This window comes from Magallana gigas, chromosome 8 (genome assembly GCF_963853765.1).
Source record: "Magallana gigas chromosome 8, xbMagGiga1.1, whole genome shotgun sequence".
In the NCBI taxonomy this organism is placed as follows: Eukaryota; Metazoa; Mollusca; class Bivalvia; order Ostreida; family Ostreidae; genus Magallana; species Magallana gigas.
In genome coordinates, this window is record NC_088860.1 from 20,225,382 (window position 1) to 20,242,189 (window position 16,808).

Sequence of the window (16,808 nt, forward strand, 5' to 3'; positions counted from 1 at the left end):
AAATTTATATTACTTAGCATATTCATTTTTCTCGGGCACATAGCTACACACAGAACGGGGTGGGGAGGGGGTAGGGAAGCCCTCTAGATCGTTGGAAACAGACCGTTTTGTTTTCTTATAATCTCATATCCTTTTGATCAAAATTAATAACACTGTCACAAAGGACCCCCCTGTAAAAAAAAGTAATTAAAAACATAATTTATGAGGTAATTTTTATTTCAAATATTTAAATATTTTGAAAGAGATAATTCATTCTTCCTTAAATTTTTTAACAAAAAAAACCCCAACGAAATATCTGAAATCAAACCATATTTAAACACATTGCTGTATGCACACACTAATCTTTTTTTTTCTTTTTCTTTGTTTAATGAGTACTCTAAAAAATAAAACTTGTATAACAAAGCTTCTCCAACTCTTAATTTCCTACGCGGGAAGGGGGGGGGGGTCTATTCATCAATTAATACATCTACTTCCAATATTCACTTCCTCAAAAATATGTGGGTGGGGGTATCAATAAGAAAAAAAGTCCCGGTTCCCAAGTGTCTCGTGTCTGACTTATGAAACAGTGGAAAGGAATAAGAGAAAAGTAGATATTTTCCTTACTATCGTTGAGGGCATGTTACGTATTACAGTCATAATACTTATTTATCTCTATAGATGGGACTGTTTAAAAACTTTGTGATATCCGAGTATTCGAGAAATCGAGGGTAAAATACATCAAAATTAAGTAGTTGAGACTTACACATAACTTCAACATATCTATTGCATTGTATACTTTTGCTGCAGTCGATATTTTCTTTAAAAACTTTGTGATATCCGAGTATTCGAGAAATCGAGGGTAAAATACATCAAAATTAAGTAGTTGAGACTTACACATAACTTCAACATATCTATTGCATTGTATACTTTTGCTGCAGTCGATATTTTCATTATTATTGATATGATATGTATACAAATATATAAGCATAATTTCAATGTATAAGAAGGTCCAACATTGTTTAAAAAACAAGTGTTAAGTTTAGACAATAACTATTGTTTTATAGCACAATGGTACGATACACGTGCGTGTATTTCAGAAAAATCAATATGAAATAGTTTTAATTTTCAAAAGTAAGATATTTGAATGATTACAGTGTTATAAAAACATTCATATTAAAAATAATATTAAACTCTGCTTCAGTTTAATGCAATTAAAGATTACTGTATTTTTAAAGATTTTTTTTTGTATACAGATGTTCGTTACCACAATCCGGATATTGACAGTCTCATCAAGTTGGTTTCATCTTTATATTTACTTCGAGATGATCGCGAGAATGGGAAGGTAGAGAATATTTAGAAGAAAGAACGACAGTTAATTATGACTAATGTACCTTCAGGTGGCAAATGTTTGTGATAATCTGAAACTGATTATGTTATCTAACCAGTCTAGCGATGAATTCTCTTCGAAAATGGTTCAACAGACCGAAGGTAAAGTGTATATACATCTGTGTTTATCAGAACAGGTTATAGGAAATCCCTTGTTACGTATTATCATATTGTGAATCCTCATGTGGTGTCATCGGCTGTCACGATCTATCGTCACTCAAAAGGGTTTGACTTTGTTATCATATTCTGATAAAAATTAAAAGAGAAAAAAAAAGTTTTTAGAAAAGGGACTCATTTTACACAAACTGACAAAGGCTTGGATAAAATATATATTTTATTCACCCCTTTAATATGTACTGGCGTGCCAGTATAGTTGTGACAGAGATACCTTAACTATATGACTTGACTGTATTTATATTGAAAAAGTGTAAAAAATAAATTTCCTATGTATGAATTGGAGGTTGGATGATGTCAACACATGTTTTTAAAGTTTTAGAATCCTGAAAAATTGAGATGCAAATGATTAACTCACTTGTTAATATTTTATGTTCTTCAAATAGTTATTAATACAGTGATATATCTCTGAAATCTAATAATAAAATAGAATTGAGGGAGGATGTAAGATAACAAGAAATTTATTGTATTTTGAAATAACATTGTAAAATTAAGTAAGCAGTAACGGTATTAAAAGAATTATAAATGAGTGACTCATGGATATTTGATACTTTTGATGATAAATTTAGGTTTTATGTTCCCTAAGGTAATTTATAGTTGGATAATAATTTCGAGTAATGTCCTGGTCATGTTACTCATGAAATTATTGGTTACTTTGGCATTTTTAAGAATGTTGTATTATATGATAGACTGTCATATATGTCTATCTAGTATCTACAGTGCAATAGTTAAATATAAACCATGTACCACGTACGTACACTGTTTAACTACACCTACTGTAAGGTTTTTGTACAGTGAGATTTGTACATTACTGTAGTTCAAAGTGAAGAATTTATTTACTGGTAATTGAGATTTTTAGCATCACCCTAGGTCACATATCAATTGTTATATATACATATGCCTCACAGTTTTCTACTAGACAGTATATTCAGTAAACACATTTTAGCTGAAATCTAATTCTTAACATTTTAAATTTTTCTGAAAGTTGATTTTCATGTTCGTTGTGACATACCTCAAATATACCAGGTACTCTTGCTGTACTTTCTTCTGTCAAAGTTACTCATGCATTGATCAAATTCAAAGTAAGCAGGAAAGGCTCCCAATGTCATATATTATCTGATATAATTATGACAAATATGTGCTAGCTTTTTAAAAAGATTTTCAAAATATGTATATCAATGTATGAAACCTAGTCCTGTTAAAATATTCATAAATGTTTTTTATGTACTAAAAGGTAACATGATGGAAATAGGGCAGTGATACACATGAACAGTTTGTGATATTTGAAAAATAAAGTTCACTTGACAACATCAATGCAGCATAAGAACTTCTAGTCGGTCTAATCTCCTGATCAATCACATTAGGTTGCACTGTAGACCACAACTTTTGAAAAACTAGAAAAACAACACTGCAGTTACTGCTGGAATTGTTCAAGCTGTTTATCTATGGTAATTTATTCTTACATTACATTTACTTGAATTTTACTCTATTAGTTGTGAAGCGATATCTACCCAACCCCCCCCCCCCCCCCCCCCCCCAGAAAAAAAAAAAACAAAAACAAATGTAAATTAAAAAAGGAAAGAAAAAGTTTAATAGCAACCAAGAAATAAGAAAATAGTAAAAAAAATAAAATGACAGCAGTTATTTGAAATGAATAGTTATTTTTGTTAATAAAATTATTTTTATATGAATAATCACCCCTGTCCTATATACATGTATGATGTATATGAGATCCTGGGGTTAATTTGTTTAAACCCATACCCTGACCTTTCATTACCTTTAGCACAAACAACATATTACCTAAGTGTTAGATTTTGTGCTAAAATTAGAAAATATATGGTTAAATATAACCCTTTAGACAACATGAAAAAACTGATAGGAATATAGAGTGCTTGTCACAGTATTTGTAAATATGTCACCTTTGACACAACATGAATTGCTGATCATTGTTTAAACAATGCAGATAAAAGGGTAATGAAAACTGTTGAAATAACCAGTGTGTACTGGGAGATGAAATTTCGTTTGAATTTGAATTCAGAGTCTTTTGTGATTCTTGAAGAAATTTACCGGTAGTTTAGAATCTTTGCATATTGGATTTTTATTTTTTTTTGTTATTAACGGTAGTTGTTATTCTTTATCATTATCTGTGTCATGAAAATACTGTCTAATGGTTTTGCTGTAAAAGATGGGCAAAAAAATAAATCACAATATTATGCTCTGATCGTGTAAACATTAACAAAGTAGGTTAATTGATGGATCTTCAGGTAACGAAGCTGGATGTCTACCAAGAGTGCGTCTATTACAGAATTAATTTTATTTTACAAACTAGGTTGCAAATTAATCATGGTCTGCTAAATCATTATAATAGATACAGAGGAGAAATAAATTATAATGGATGATGAAGATGATGACATCATTCATTCTTTGTTTTTCTTCATGCGTAAATAATAAAGTCATGCCATTGATAAATTTTTGTACAGTACTGGTAGTTTAAAAATCTTACCTCTATGAGATAAGCATTTTGTATAAATTTATATGTCATTGTGGAATAAGTTCAGTGAAGGATGCTAGTTTTATGTGATCTGGACTTCATTACTAAGAGTTCTGGTTTTTTAAAGAAGTATATATTATATAGAATACACTAGGATTACTTAATTAAGAAGCTTAAGCCATGGTAAGTGTGTGAAAGAAATACCGGTAGTAGTTAAGGCTGGGATCAGAAGTACATAATGGAAAAAATAGGATATCAGGCAGAAATTATTTTGATTTAGAGAAAAGAAGTTATATGTATTAAATGTTGAATATGGCATAGACTTAATTAAGTTTTCAATAATTATGATATATAGATATTTGTGTAGAAATATTGGTGGTGGTCACCGGTATATTTTTTTTTGATAGAAAAATTATGATGATTATTTATAACATTTAATTCACGTATTATAAAATATACAAGGTAGATATAGGGATGAGATTTTTTTTTCAAAATACCAACAAAAAGGTGCATGTGTAATATCTCATTTTACCTTGATAACACTGGATAAGATATAAATATGTGGATTTTATTTTAATACCACTCACGTGAGTATATCTTTTTTACATTGCAGAAAACTGACAGCTCTATATTGGCTCAGTTTTTCTTTGCGGACGAAGAGCTCAATGAGGTGGCAGCGGAGCTCGACAGCTTTGACGGCAGGAAGGACCCTGAGCGGTGCACAGCCCTGGTCAACAAGCTGAGGGCGTGTCAGGACAAAGTGCTGGGCGTCGTACAAAAGATCATCGATGAGGCCATCGGGAATCAGAAGGCTAATCGTGACTTCCGGGTCAAGTTCCCTGATGACGTCCTTCAGGAAAACCTGGCTGGACAGCTATGGTTTGGGGCAGAGGTAATTTTTTTTTTTAAGAAATTAATTATTATAATTTACTGGATTAAAATTTGGGTTTGTTGTTGTAAATTTATAATTACTATTTATTTATGTTTTCTTGAATTAAAGGAGTTAGATTCCCACAGAAATGATTTTATAAAAAAAATTGTATCACCAGAGCTACTTACACAGTAATTCAAAGAGACATGTTTAGGAATCCCAGGGAAAAGTTTGACGTGTTCATAGTTTACTGCCAAAATGCAATATAAGGATTTTATATTAATATTTTGGGGATCAATTTTCTTAAATTATGTGTTGATCTGTGAAATAAACTGGTGTTAAATTCAAAAGAATTAGGTGGCTGGGTCAATGGCATAGCTTCTTTTGTTTAGTGCCAGGAACAGCAAAAACCCAGATGAATAAATCAACCTTTAACTTGTCTGTTGCATGACTTCCATCTCTTATGATGCCTAGATCTGTTGGATCTTGGTGACTTCCCTTGTGTTACATACTTCAAAAAAGGAAATTCTAATGGACATTTTGTATTGTTTATTAATCAAGATACCTGCTTCAAAGAGTCTGATTGTGTGATTTAATTTTTAAACTAAAAAAACACCTCCTACCTGTAATTGACATTAACTGCTGGTACATGCATGTGTGGTTTAGGATTTATAGATGAAAGAAAAATAGGTATTTTAAGTACAAAATTTAGTAATCAAAAGCCAAAAACATGGACAGTAATTATAGGTTCATCACTGGTAAATGCCAACAGCTAATGCTGTAAAATATCTTAGTACAACTAATTACATAGGATGAGCATTCCATTTCTTTTATCATGACTACAATCTATATGCTATATATAATGTTTTGTTTATAACTTCCACTTGAATTTATGAAAATAAGGGAATGCGTTATTAATGTCTGTGGTAGTGAACTAACAGTTTGAGCAGGATGTTTAGTAAGTTTTTGAATAAAAGGATGGGTTCTTTTTTAATAGTTATTTTTTTCTTGGCACAAATTTTTAACCAGAGGCCAATTAGACAGAAATGTAATAAATTTTACAAGACAGTATCACTGTATGATAAATTGTGAAAAGGTTAATGTAAATAGAGAAATGTGTTATGAAAAAGAGGTGGCGTGAGATCATCCTTTGACACGTCATGTCACGAAGCATCGGTCCAACATCAGGTGACAAATGTACTTGTATTCTGTGAAAAGTGGAAGTCGAAGAGGAATATAATTTTTATTCCTGTTTTTTTTGTTTTTTTTTAAACATTGGAACTTGTTTTGTTAAGCTGAACTTGAAGTATTTATGAAGTTTAACGGGTACTGAGATGACTTAGGTAAATGAAGGTGAAACTGATGTATTTAAAAAGGACAAAGAGGTGCTGAGAAGAAGACACTTAGAAAATGTAATTTTTATGTTTATTTTTTTTTTTATAAATGTCAGAACATGTTTGTCACACAAAAGGTGAAATGGATGTCTTTACGAAGTTCAAACAGGTACTCAATGTTTATTCGGCTTTTTAAATTTTTTAACAAAAAAAATAATACATGTATAAAAAAGAAAATATGGAATTATATTTTTCTTGATTGTTTCTCCATTTGGGTTTCTATGGTATCTTTTTCTACAGCTTGTGTTTGGATGATTTCAAGGACATAAAGATATTATAGTGCAAAAGTTCTAAATAGAAAAAGAAAAAATGTAAAGACACACTGTAATTTTACCTTGCACAAATAATACATAGAACCATTTTTGAAAAGACCTAGGACCTTTGGAAAGTCGTAACTATTTCTTGCATTAAAACAAGTTAAAAAAGGGATGCTAGTTTTCAGTGAAATATGCATAGATTGCTGTAGTTTTAGCTCAAAAGCCAGACAAATCTATTTGATTTTAAAGGGCCATATGGCTGAGTGACCAGATATTAGATAGACAAGCCCAATTTAAGTCACATTGCTGTTTGACACAACTATCCAAAGTCCAAAATGGCTCTGAAATGATATGATCAACAGACCAATCAAGCATAAAACACAAGGTCCCTGGGTCAAAGAAAGATATGTTTATTCTCTGTGAAAGTTTTTAATGTGTGTCTCAAAAAGTAATATATTATAAAAGATGTAATAGACTTGGTTTATGCTAATTACCAAAAAAAGTGCACCTATGAAATAAATTACTGGTACCAACATGTACATTTTACCATTTCTAAAAGACACCAATAACTACATGAAGAATGTACTATACTGTAGTTCAACTGTATTAAGAACATATATACAAGCACATGTATTAAGTTTATCATTGATTTGTGTAATTACAGGGAGGTAAAAATATTCACATTTTCAGTAGTATGATGTACATGTTTGATTAGTATCATAAAATGTAACAGTTTCATTTACCATAAGTCTTGTCCAGATACCCAAGCTTGCCTTTTTCCCATTAATTAACACCCGATGTCTGTAGTACAGATTAAAAGATGAGTAGGAACTACAGGAAAGTTACATGCATGATACATGTACATGGTTGCAAACCTTTCTTTCATGACTATGGCACAGAGGGTGTGTTCATTTTTGAATGTTGGAAAATGAAACAAAACCCAAATATTTCATTTATTGTCCTTACCACATGAATGCATGCATAACTATTTTTTCTCTGGGTGCAGATTAGTACCAGTGCATGCATTTTGCACAATTTCATTTTCTCTTTCCTCATTGATGGCTCAAATTTCAAATTAAAACTTAAAATATTAACATATCTCATGAGATCATGTACTCTATGGAAATTACAGGTAATATATTCAGTATGTTGTTACACAGTACAGTTTAAGTTTTATAAGATTCTTTTTTTTTACTGTGTGTAATTTCAGTGCCTTGCTGCTGGCTCCAGCATAATGAACAGAGAGATAGAAAGTGCCTCCATGAGACCGCTGGCCCGGGCTCTGACCAAGAATCTAGACAGTCTGAGGACACTGCTGAGGGAACAATGTCTCAGGAACCAGTCCATCGACTCAGACAGGGTACGTATCTACTGATGATGATAATGATGATGATGTTATGATATGATGCTGATAACGATGATTAAGATGATGATTTAAACATGTTTATTGTTAAAATGATAATGAAATGATAACAATGATGAACTTATTGATGAAAGAAGACAGTGTTTGATGATGATAATGATGATGATGATGAAAGAATGAGGGTTAGTTTATACCACAAGAGATTTTCATGGATCTAAGAAAAGATATATGCCAGACTAACACAGCTCCAAAATTACAGTTCCAGTTCCTTAGTTCTTGTTCATGTATGCAAAATCTATAAAATTATTGATTTGCTCGGTGTTGTAAATTATTTAACACCCTAGCAGAAGTACGAGTTTTAAGCTTTCAACCTGAGTGGATGTTTTTTGTTGCAGATAAGAGAATCATTAACCATTTTTGACAAGTTGTTTGCTGAATTTGAGTTAAGGTAGGTTGTTTCCACTACACTACTTAATGACTTGCAAAACAAATTTATGGCCTGGTTACTTTCATGGCCAGTAAAAACGAAAGGTACACTTGGATTTTATAATTTACTACATTTCTTGGATAGTTTTTAACTCTCAACTCCTTAGTAAAGTGAAATGGTTTCAGTTTAAAGTTTTCTCTGTGATTTTCGTATAAAAAAAAGAAAAGAATTATTTTGTTGAAAACGCCAGACTTATGATGCCATTTTGTGCTATTTCATAAAAAAATATTTTCTCTAAGGAACTCTGGAAACTCCTTTTTAATTGTGTATAATACATAATCCCAGGACAGAGCTTTCTCGGTATGTTGATGAATTGTTCTGGTTTTAAACATTAATGTGTTTTTTTTCTCAACAGTTATGTAAGCACCATGGTCCCTGTGAAGACAATGAAGGAGTATGATCTGACTCAGGAGATTACGATTCTCTTCTCAGAAACTGTTCAAAGGTATCAGACTGTTCCTAGCCACTATAGACTGTCTAATTCATCAAATCTTTAACAGATTATTAGTCCACTAATGGCAAACTTGAAAGAACTTAAAGGTTCCTTACTTGTCTGGGTTTTTTCTCTATTAGACTTTGCCACTTTACAATGCAGTGCAATGTTTAGTCTACGTTTATCGTTCTATTCTATAACATTTTATAGGGCATTGAAGAAAGGTCTCATCGAGCAGGAAACCATTGATGATTATGATCCAGCACTTATGTTCACCATTCCAAGATTGGCCATTGTTTGGTAAAAGATCTTGAAAATTCTGTTAATTAATAATGTCTTAATGACTAATGACTAAAAAAGTTGCAGATAAAATCTGATTAAATTCATCCCTTAAACAAAGTGGTGCTCTATTTGTGAAAATTTTAAAAATAGGTTTGTGAATAATCAGTCTTTGTAATTGCAGTGGTTTGCTTGTGTACCCTGAGGGTCCCTTGAATCCAGATTTAGAACCTTCCAACATATCAGAAATGTTTAGACCATTTCAAACATTGTTACATAAAATTAGGTAATCCATAATTCTGATATTAAGATATGAAATATTTTTTTTGATTTACAGCTTATAAGTGTAACATGATAAGAAGGATTTTTATCACACAAATGTCTTAATTCAATTTTAGGGAGCTTCTTTTCACTCTAAGTGATAAAGAACTTAGTGCGCTGGAGGGTGCATTGTGTAGTGCTGAGGTACCAGATAAGATCCTGTCTGAACCGGAGCAGAAGGATGAATCCTCACAGGTGGATCCAGGATTTGATGAGGAGGCCGAGCCAAGTACATCCAGCACCCTGACGGATATCGCTCGATGTCTGGAACAAGAAGTGATCCAAATCTCGGATAATTCAGATGACCTTGTGACCCCTGATCAGGAGAGGCTCGGAGTGTTGACTCTTCCCCTGGAGGACTATTCCCCCACCAATACCCTAGTAGACTCCTTAGAGGAGCCGGAATCTCTCAACTCGAGTCTCAACAAGTCCGAGAGTCGAGACTCGGGACTGCAGAGTGAAAACGTCAGCACTTCGGACACAGTGATGTGCGACGTGAGTGCGGTAAGCATGTCCTCCGACTCCACGGTGGTGTGCACAGACACTCACAGCTCCGAGTCATGCTTCACTGACCATGACACACAGGCATTTTGTAGAGACATTGTGGAGGATATTGTGTGTCAAGCTGTTGAGAGACCTCCACCCTACCACAGACAGGGTAGCCAGCAATATAACTTAAATCTGGAGATTCCTCGGATTTCCTCTGTCAGCAGTTCACCCTCCTCTTCCCCTTCTTCTCATTCATCTGTCAGTTACCTTTCTTGTGATAAACCACCCCCAACCTGCCTAGACCAATCAGATTCTAGCTCTGATATCCACCAATCACAATGTGTGTTAGAAAACAAAGATATCTGTGATATTGCCAGTAATACAAATCATGTGATAGATGCCAGTTTGTGTGACAAATCTAATGACTCCACAGAGCCCAGTACTTCAAAGAGTGACCCTCTGCCAAGAGCACCAAGTGAAAACAGTGAAAAAGAGACAACCAAAGGAGATAACAGTAAGGAACATGATTCAGGAGAACCAAGTTCAAGTGAGAATACTCGAGTTCGTGAACACCCACGTATACAGAGACTCCGATACACAACAGACAGTGTGAGTTCCAGCTTTTCTAGTTGCCATAGTAATACATATGATGCTGAATGGGACAAAGAAAGGTGAGAAAAAATAAATTGTGAGCAATTTTGATTTCTTTTAGTTAATTAGCTTTTTGACTATATATTTTGATACAGTGAAGCTATGCTGGACAACAACTGTTTTATTTTGTTTTTAAATTTTGTCTTTCCAGCGATGAGAGTTGTGAAACTAGTTCCTACAATTCTGAAAGCAATGATGACGAAGAAATATCTCTGGCTGTTCAAGCGGCAGAACTTGCGTCACGGAAAGAGGCCCGAGCCAGGTTCAGAAGTAGCAGTGACCTGATACATAGGCTGTTTGTTTGCATTTCTGGTGAGTTGACAGAAAGATTGTGACCTTGACAAATGTTATCATATTTAGTTACAATGGAATATTTTTTTTACAGCAAAGTGTTTAAAGAATGATTATCCTTTGTCTGATTACCAATGTGAATAGAGCATTAGAAAGTCTATATTGACTATTGTATTTGATTGTTTGCAAAATTTCTAAACATTGAACATTTTTAAAGGAAAGAGTCTACACACCCAACTGTTCCTCACATGAAATCAGTCATGATTGAAAATTTTTATGGAAATCATTGAGAAAATTTTTGTGCATACAGAAATACAAAATTATATCCCATGCATTCAACATAAAATTTACTTCACGTCAATTGCCTATGTACATGTACTATAGTATATTTGAAAAATATGTTGATTTGCACATGATTGTTAATTGAGAGATTGATTTTGGTTTGTTTTCAGGAGTGGCTGATCAGCTACAGACAAATTATGCAGGGGATCTTAGAAACATCCTGAAGTGTGTGTTTGACATGAACTGTTCAGATCCTGTCATTGTACTGGATGAAAGCCCCAAGAAGAAGTTTGACCGCCACCCTAACTTTATGGCACGAAGAACGAACAGATATGGACACCGATCTATATCTAACAGACCTAGAGGTAAAAGTGGCTTATGGTATTTTACAATGTTTAGTCATATGTTGTTTTAAATTGGGATATACAACTTCATTTCAAATATTTAGCAGGATGCAGAAAAGTTGGGAAGCAGGCATTAACTTTAATTGCTATCTCCACATGAGTCTTTCAAAATCAGCCATCTTTGTTTGAAATTTTTAACCTATTGGATTTAAATACATGTACCGTATTTTTCGGGGCATAGGCCGGTTTTTTTTCTCTCCGATGAGCGAGCCCCGGCCTATCCCCCGGGATCGGCTAATCGTAGACTCAAAGTTGAAAAAATTAAACAGTAAAATATAAAATCCACTGTTTTTATCCATTGTACTGTTGTAGCAGTTTATTATGAGGGTTGGTTTTTTTTTCATCCGTTTGAACTATTGTTCGATAGTTGTCCCGTTGATAATTTTTGTAATGACATCGTGAGTAATAAAATGTACAGTACTGTACGAGGTATTTCTTTACAACCCAATCAAAAGAATTTTTTTCCCACGTTCGTCTATGAACCCTGGAAACTTATTGCGTAGTTAAAAAGAAAACGAAACCGGGTAGAATGTAATATGACGGAATTTTTGTGAATTCTCCATGTCTGCGTTCGTGGGAATCACTGGTCTTGGGTGTAGAATAGATCAAATGCTTTGTGTTTTTACAATTAATTTTCTGTTGGATGAAATAACGGTATTCTGGTGTCGTGTGTTTATACAAAGGTGTGAAACCTGTGACTAAAACACAGCCTGGGGGCACGTAATGTTAGTGTAAACCGTTACACTTCATTGCATTAACTGTATTTTTAACATTACAACTTCTCTGCATAACGGCAAGTCACTATTTAATTAATTAATGGAAAGAACACAAATTAAATATTTTATGTTTGGTATTTCGTTTTCTCATTCATAGCAATTACGGGGGATAACTCTATTTGAATATGAAACCAAGTGTTAAGCTAATGGACGCCATACCCCGTGTTTACAAGTAGCTTTCACAGTATAACTTGATTAAATGAAATTTAGCAATGAGGTATTAATAAAATATGAAAGGTTTGGTAAAATATTATACTTAGTTCTACCAGACAGAACCACGGAGGTTGGTGTTGCAATTAAATTTACACTATGTAAAATTACGATACGTATAAACGATACACCGACGAATACTGAAGAGACCAAACAGCCACAAAACACAGATGTATTTTTTAAAATTGCTTAAAATATATATGTTAAGCAAATTTAATAACGTTAATTACTCTTTTGACTTTCTACATCGATATTCTGTAAGTATATACTTAATACGATGACTTCCTTAATCAGCGGTCATACTTTCACTATAGTAATCATCGATTGAAACTCGGCTTATCCCCCAATTCGGCTAGTCTAAGAATTTTTCTTGAATTTTGTCTAAAAACGAGCAATTCGGCCTTTGTCCCACATCGACATATGCCCCGAAAAATACGGTAGTAAAACTGTTTTAGAGTTTGCAGTGCAGTGTGTTTTTTATTTGCGAAGACGTACCTTTGCATTTTAGAAGATAAAAATATTCAGAACTTGGTGCAAGATATATAGGACTGATGACTAGGAAATGTAATTAAGATGAAACGAGTGTGTGAAATATTTACAGAACCTCCCCAGTGGGTGCCTGACGATCAGATGGAGAAGTGCATGTCTTGTGAAATTCCATTCAACTTTGTGAGGCGACGTCATCACTGTAGGAACTGTGGAAAGGTTAGCTAAATGACCAACAATTATCTGATTGTTAAAAATTTGTTGTACATTATTTTAAACATGTTGCACAAATCATATATGACCACTGAGTTGATCTTTGTTACAGATATATTGTGGACGGTGCTCGGCTAACTTTGTCCCCCTGCCTCACTTCAACTACATGACCCCTGTGCGCGTGTGTAACCACTGCTTCCTGTTCCAGGTCACGCCCTTTACTGTCAACGAATGAAAAGACACCTTACAGATGGAGTTGAAATGTTACCAGTTTTCTGTCAAGTTATCGGATCATGTCACATGTTCAGATGTGCAAGCTGTTTTGTTTTTGGTTACATTTTTGTTCATTTTATTGAAAAGTTTTGCTTAAATGTAAGCTGTTTCTGTGTGTGTGTATTCTTGATACTTTATTGTGATCACTCATAAATTTTCAAGAACATTTGATGTTGTGGAAATGAAAAATAATCAGTGAAATTCAACAAAAGATCCTTGTAACCAGCTAATTAGAATATTTTTTTTGTTAGATGCAATGTAGCAATGGTATGGAATGGGATGTAATAGTTTTGTATTGTAAGCTGATTGTTAGCATAGTATCTCCTCCTACTTTTTGATGATTTTTTCCTGCAGTGAGAAGGGAACAAGATAATCCTGCTAAGTTTCGCTACAGCATTGCCTTCACACGTACATTATGTGACCATAGCTCCTCAATATCAAGCAGTACAATCGTATTATATGCAGATGATTGCCCACCTGACTTGGTTCCTTTTTTACCCATTTTTTTTTTACTCTTTGAATTGTAAGAACATAGTTCGAACATTTATGGGTACATCATGTGTAAATGGATTTGTACTGTCAATCAATTATTTCAAACATTTCATTGAGATATCCTGTATTTTAGCATGATTAAAATTATTCAAGATATGTTAATTTTAAAGTGTAATTGAGGTCACTGAAATTGCTAGTTCTCATGAGTTTTAAATACTGACTAACCTTCCCCCATCCTCAAAGTTTATCTTCATTTTAAATTTTTGAAAAATATATACATGTACCTACTAGGGTATTTATTTGACATGTAATGGCAATGATTCAGTATAGTTTACTTGTGTTTATGTTTAATAATATTCATTATAGAGAAGAAACAGATTTGGTTTTTTTTAAAATTATTTTTCTGGCTTCTTTAACTTAATGATTGACTTTTTGTCTACCTCAAGTATGGCAATCATGGGCTTTGCAAGAAAGCTTTTGCTAGAATGTACAGTATTGGTAGATATATTATGATTATTATTATTATGAAAGGCATTTACCCAACTCCGCCCTTTTAAAAGGTCATGTCATCTGTCCAGTGAAACACCATTTCAGTTGAATATATTCTCGGAGGGATATAGCTTAGGGGAATTAACTAACACATTATAAGTGCAATTACTTTGTATAAACGCGTATCTGTACATTAAAAAAAAACTGTGGGTTAATTTTATTTGTAAAATTTGATGATTGTTTTTTTGTTTTCTTTTTTTTTCTTTTTTTATTGTTAGTATCACAATTGCTTATTACCTATGTATATGACAATGCACAAACTAATTTGCCAGAATTAGTATGATATGACATGACATGACTAGTAATGGAGTTGTACTATTTATTATTCCAGAGGTTGTATTTCTGTTCCATTATGAAGGAAAAATATTTTTCTAAATCAATGTATGGTTTAATTTAATGATACATGGCACTACAAATGTAGCAAGAGTTTATGAATTACTTTGTTCCTGAAATCTGTTTTGCATTGAGCTCCAATTATTTGCAGAATGATATGTAATTGATATGCATTAATATTTTCATTGTTTTCATACTTGTGTTATGATTGCAAATATGCAATGGTGGCAAATGAAATTTGACAACTGAAATTAGGAAAACGCATCTCAAAGATATCTTTAAAAAGAAAACTATTTAATGTATCTATAAACACAATGTAGAAGAAGTACTTATAAACAGTGTAACAGTACCATTACAGTAAAACTCGTTTAGTACGAACACTAATATAGCGAATTCTCGGATAAACCGAAGTTTTATTAAGTCCCTGGTAAATTATTATCAAATCTTTTATTATTGAATTATATGATTATAACGAATTCGGATATAATGAATTTACGGATATAGCGAACTGATTTTGAGTCCCGTAGAGGTGAATAATAATGAAATTTAACACTTTTGTAACGAATTTCTTTACAAATAAAAAGTGTGCACTGTCATTTCACATAATACTTTGAATGAATTTACTTTCATATAATTTTTTCAATTCACAATCTGATCCGAGGTTTCCAATTATTATATTTTTACGTTAAGCCTCAATTAGCAAAAATTATAGTCTGGTTAAAAAACCTATGTATATTGTGAATTTGCTTTAGTTATTATTACGAATTCGTTATACGGATATAACGAATTACAGATATAACGAAGTAAATCCATTGGTCCCTAGGACTTCGCTATAACCGAGTTTTACTGTATAAGTTTATACAGATTTGTATCATGCTTTAAACTTTGGTACTCTTCAGATAAAATATAAAAACTGTACATCATTACAATACTAGTACATTTAAACCTTGCATTGTTGCTTGTGTGTACCCAAGTAAAATTTGTCAATGTAGTCGTGTTCACTTTGAAAGGAATTTAATGATCATGAATCTTTCCTCACTTTTGAATCAGTTCATGATCACAATCTAGTGCCTTTTAAACCAAATGATCATGTATCATATTATCGATAAGTATAACAAAATATTGTGCAGACCCCAAATTCTACCTATTTTGCAGAATTAATGTGTAAATTACCGAATTCAAATAAATTTGTTTGTGTTGGCCGTCGCATTGAATTTTATTCCTTTGTAGACACAAAATTTAACAAAGACTTATAGTCACCAGTTTGATTTATAAAAAAAATTATATAGGAGATAAAATATCTTAAGTATGTATGAATTTAGCCAATAATAATGTTTTAATAAACCTGTATCTGATATTGAAATATTCTCTGTTAAACTGAATATAAAAAACCCTGTCATTTCTGGTAACTGAAATATTACACTTTCTAGCATACTGGAATTTGAAATAAAATGCAAAAAACTTCTCCTTCAAACATTGCCAAATTTTGAAGGCTTTTGGTTAAAATTTGTTGAAATAGCATTCACAGTGTTTGTTTAAATGTATCTCTGATAGCTTTTAAAGATCTGCAGCTATGAATATTATTTACCATTATGTTCCATTAAAATTTATTATCAAATGTATAGCTGTCTTGTTTTGTATTTTCATCAAAAGGGCATTTTACGTTTAGAAATTCAGTGCAGATTGTTAGATCGCATTATTTTTACAGTCGCCTTAAAATGGAATTCTGAATATAACAGTCAACACATATCTGCATACTGCTTGGTGCTTAATTATGACCTACTTTTCATCTGCATATGTGCGACATAGGCTACAATTTCTTAATTCATAAAAAACGGATCTCGCTTATAAACCGAGTTTTTAGCTCACCTGAGCTAAATGCTAAGTGAGATTTTCTGATCATATTTTGTCCGTCGTCCGTCTG

General features: G+C 32.7%; 1 protein-coding gene across 1 annotated transcript; it reads left to right on the plus strand.

Moving 5' to 3' along the window:
• The first annotated feature begins 1,280 nt into the window (after positions 1-1,280).
• On the plus strand, positions 1,281-16,506 carry LOC105328079 (lateral signaling target protein 2 homolog). Its single transcript, XM_011428826.4, has 12 exons — positions 1,281-1,467; positions 4,644-4,922; positions 7,763-7,912; positions 8,311-8,363; positions 8,758-8,847; positions 9,046-9,135; positions 9,299-9,400; positions 9,513-10,595; positions 10,727-10,887; positions 11,319-11,513; positions 13,140-13,243; positions 13,350-16,506. Exons 1-12 carry the CDS (start codon positions 1,432-1,434, stop codon positions 13,470-13,472), a joined length of 2,466 nt encoding a protein of 821 aa, XP_011427128.3. The 5' UTR covers positions 1,281-1,431; the 3' UTR covers positions 13,473-16,506.
• Positions 16,507-16,808: the final 302 nt, after the last annotated feature.

Bases quoted from the DNA above. Each gene is read 5' to 3' on its own strand.
- LOC105328079 (XM_011428826.4), top strand. From the start codon at position 1,432: ATGAATTCTCTTCGAAAATGGTTCAACAGACCGAAG. The intron at 9,401-9,512 runs GTAATCCATAAT...ATTCAATTTTAG, and splicing joins ACATTGTTACATAAAATTAG to GGAGCTTCTTTTCACTCTAA. The intron at 13,244-13,349 runs GTTAGCTAAATG...TCTTTGTTACAG, and splicing joins ACTGTAGGAACTGTGGAAAG to ATATATTGTGGACGGTGCTC.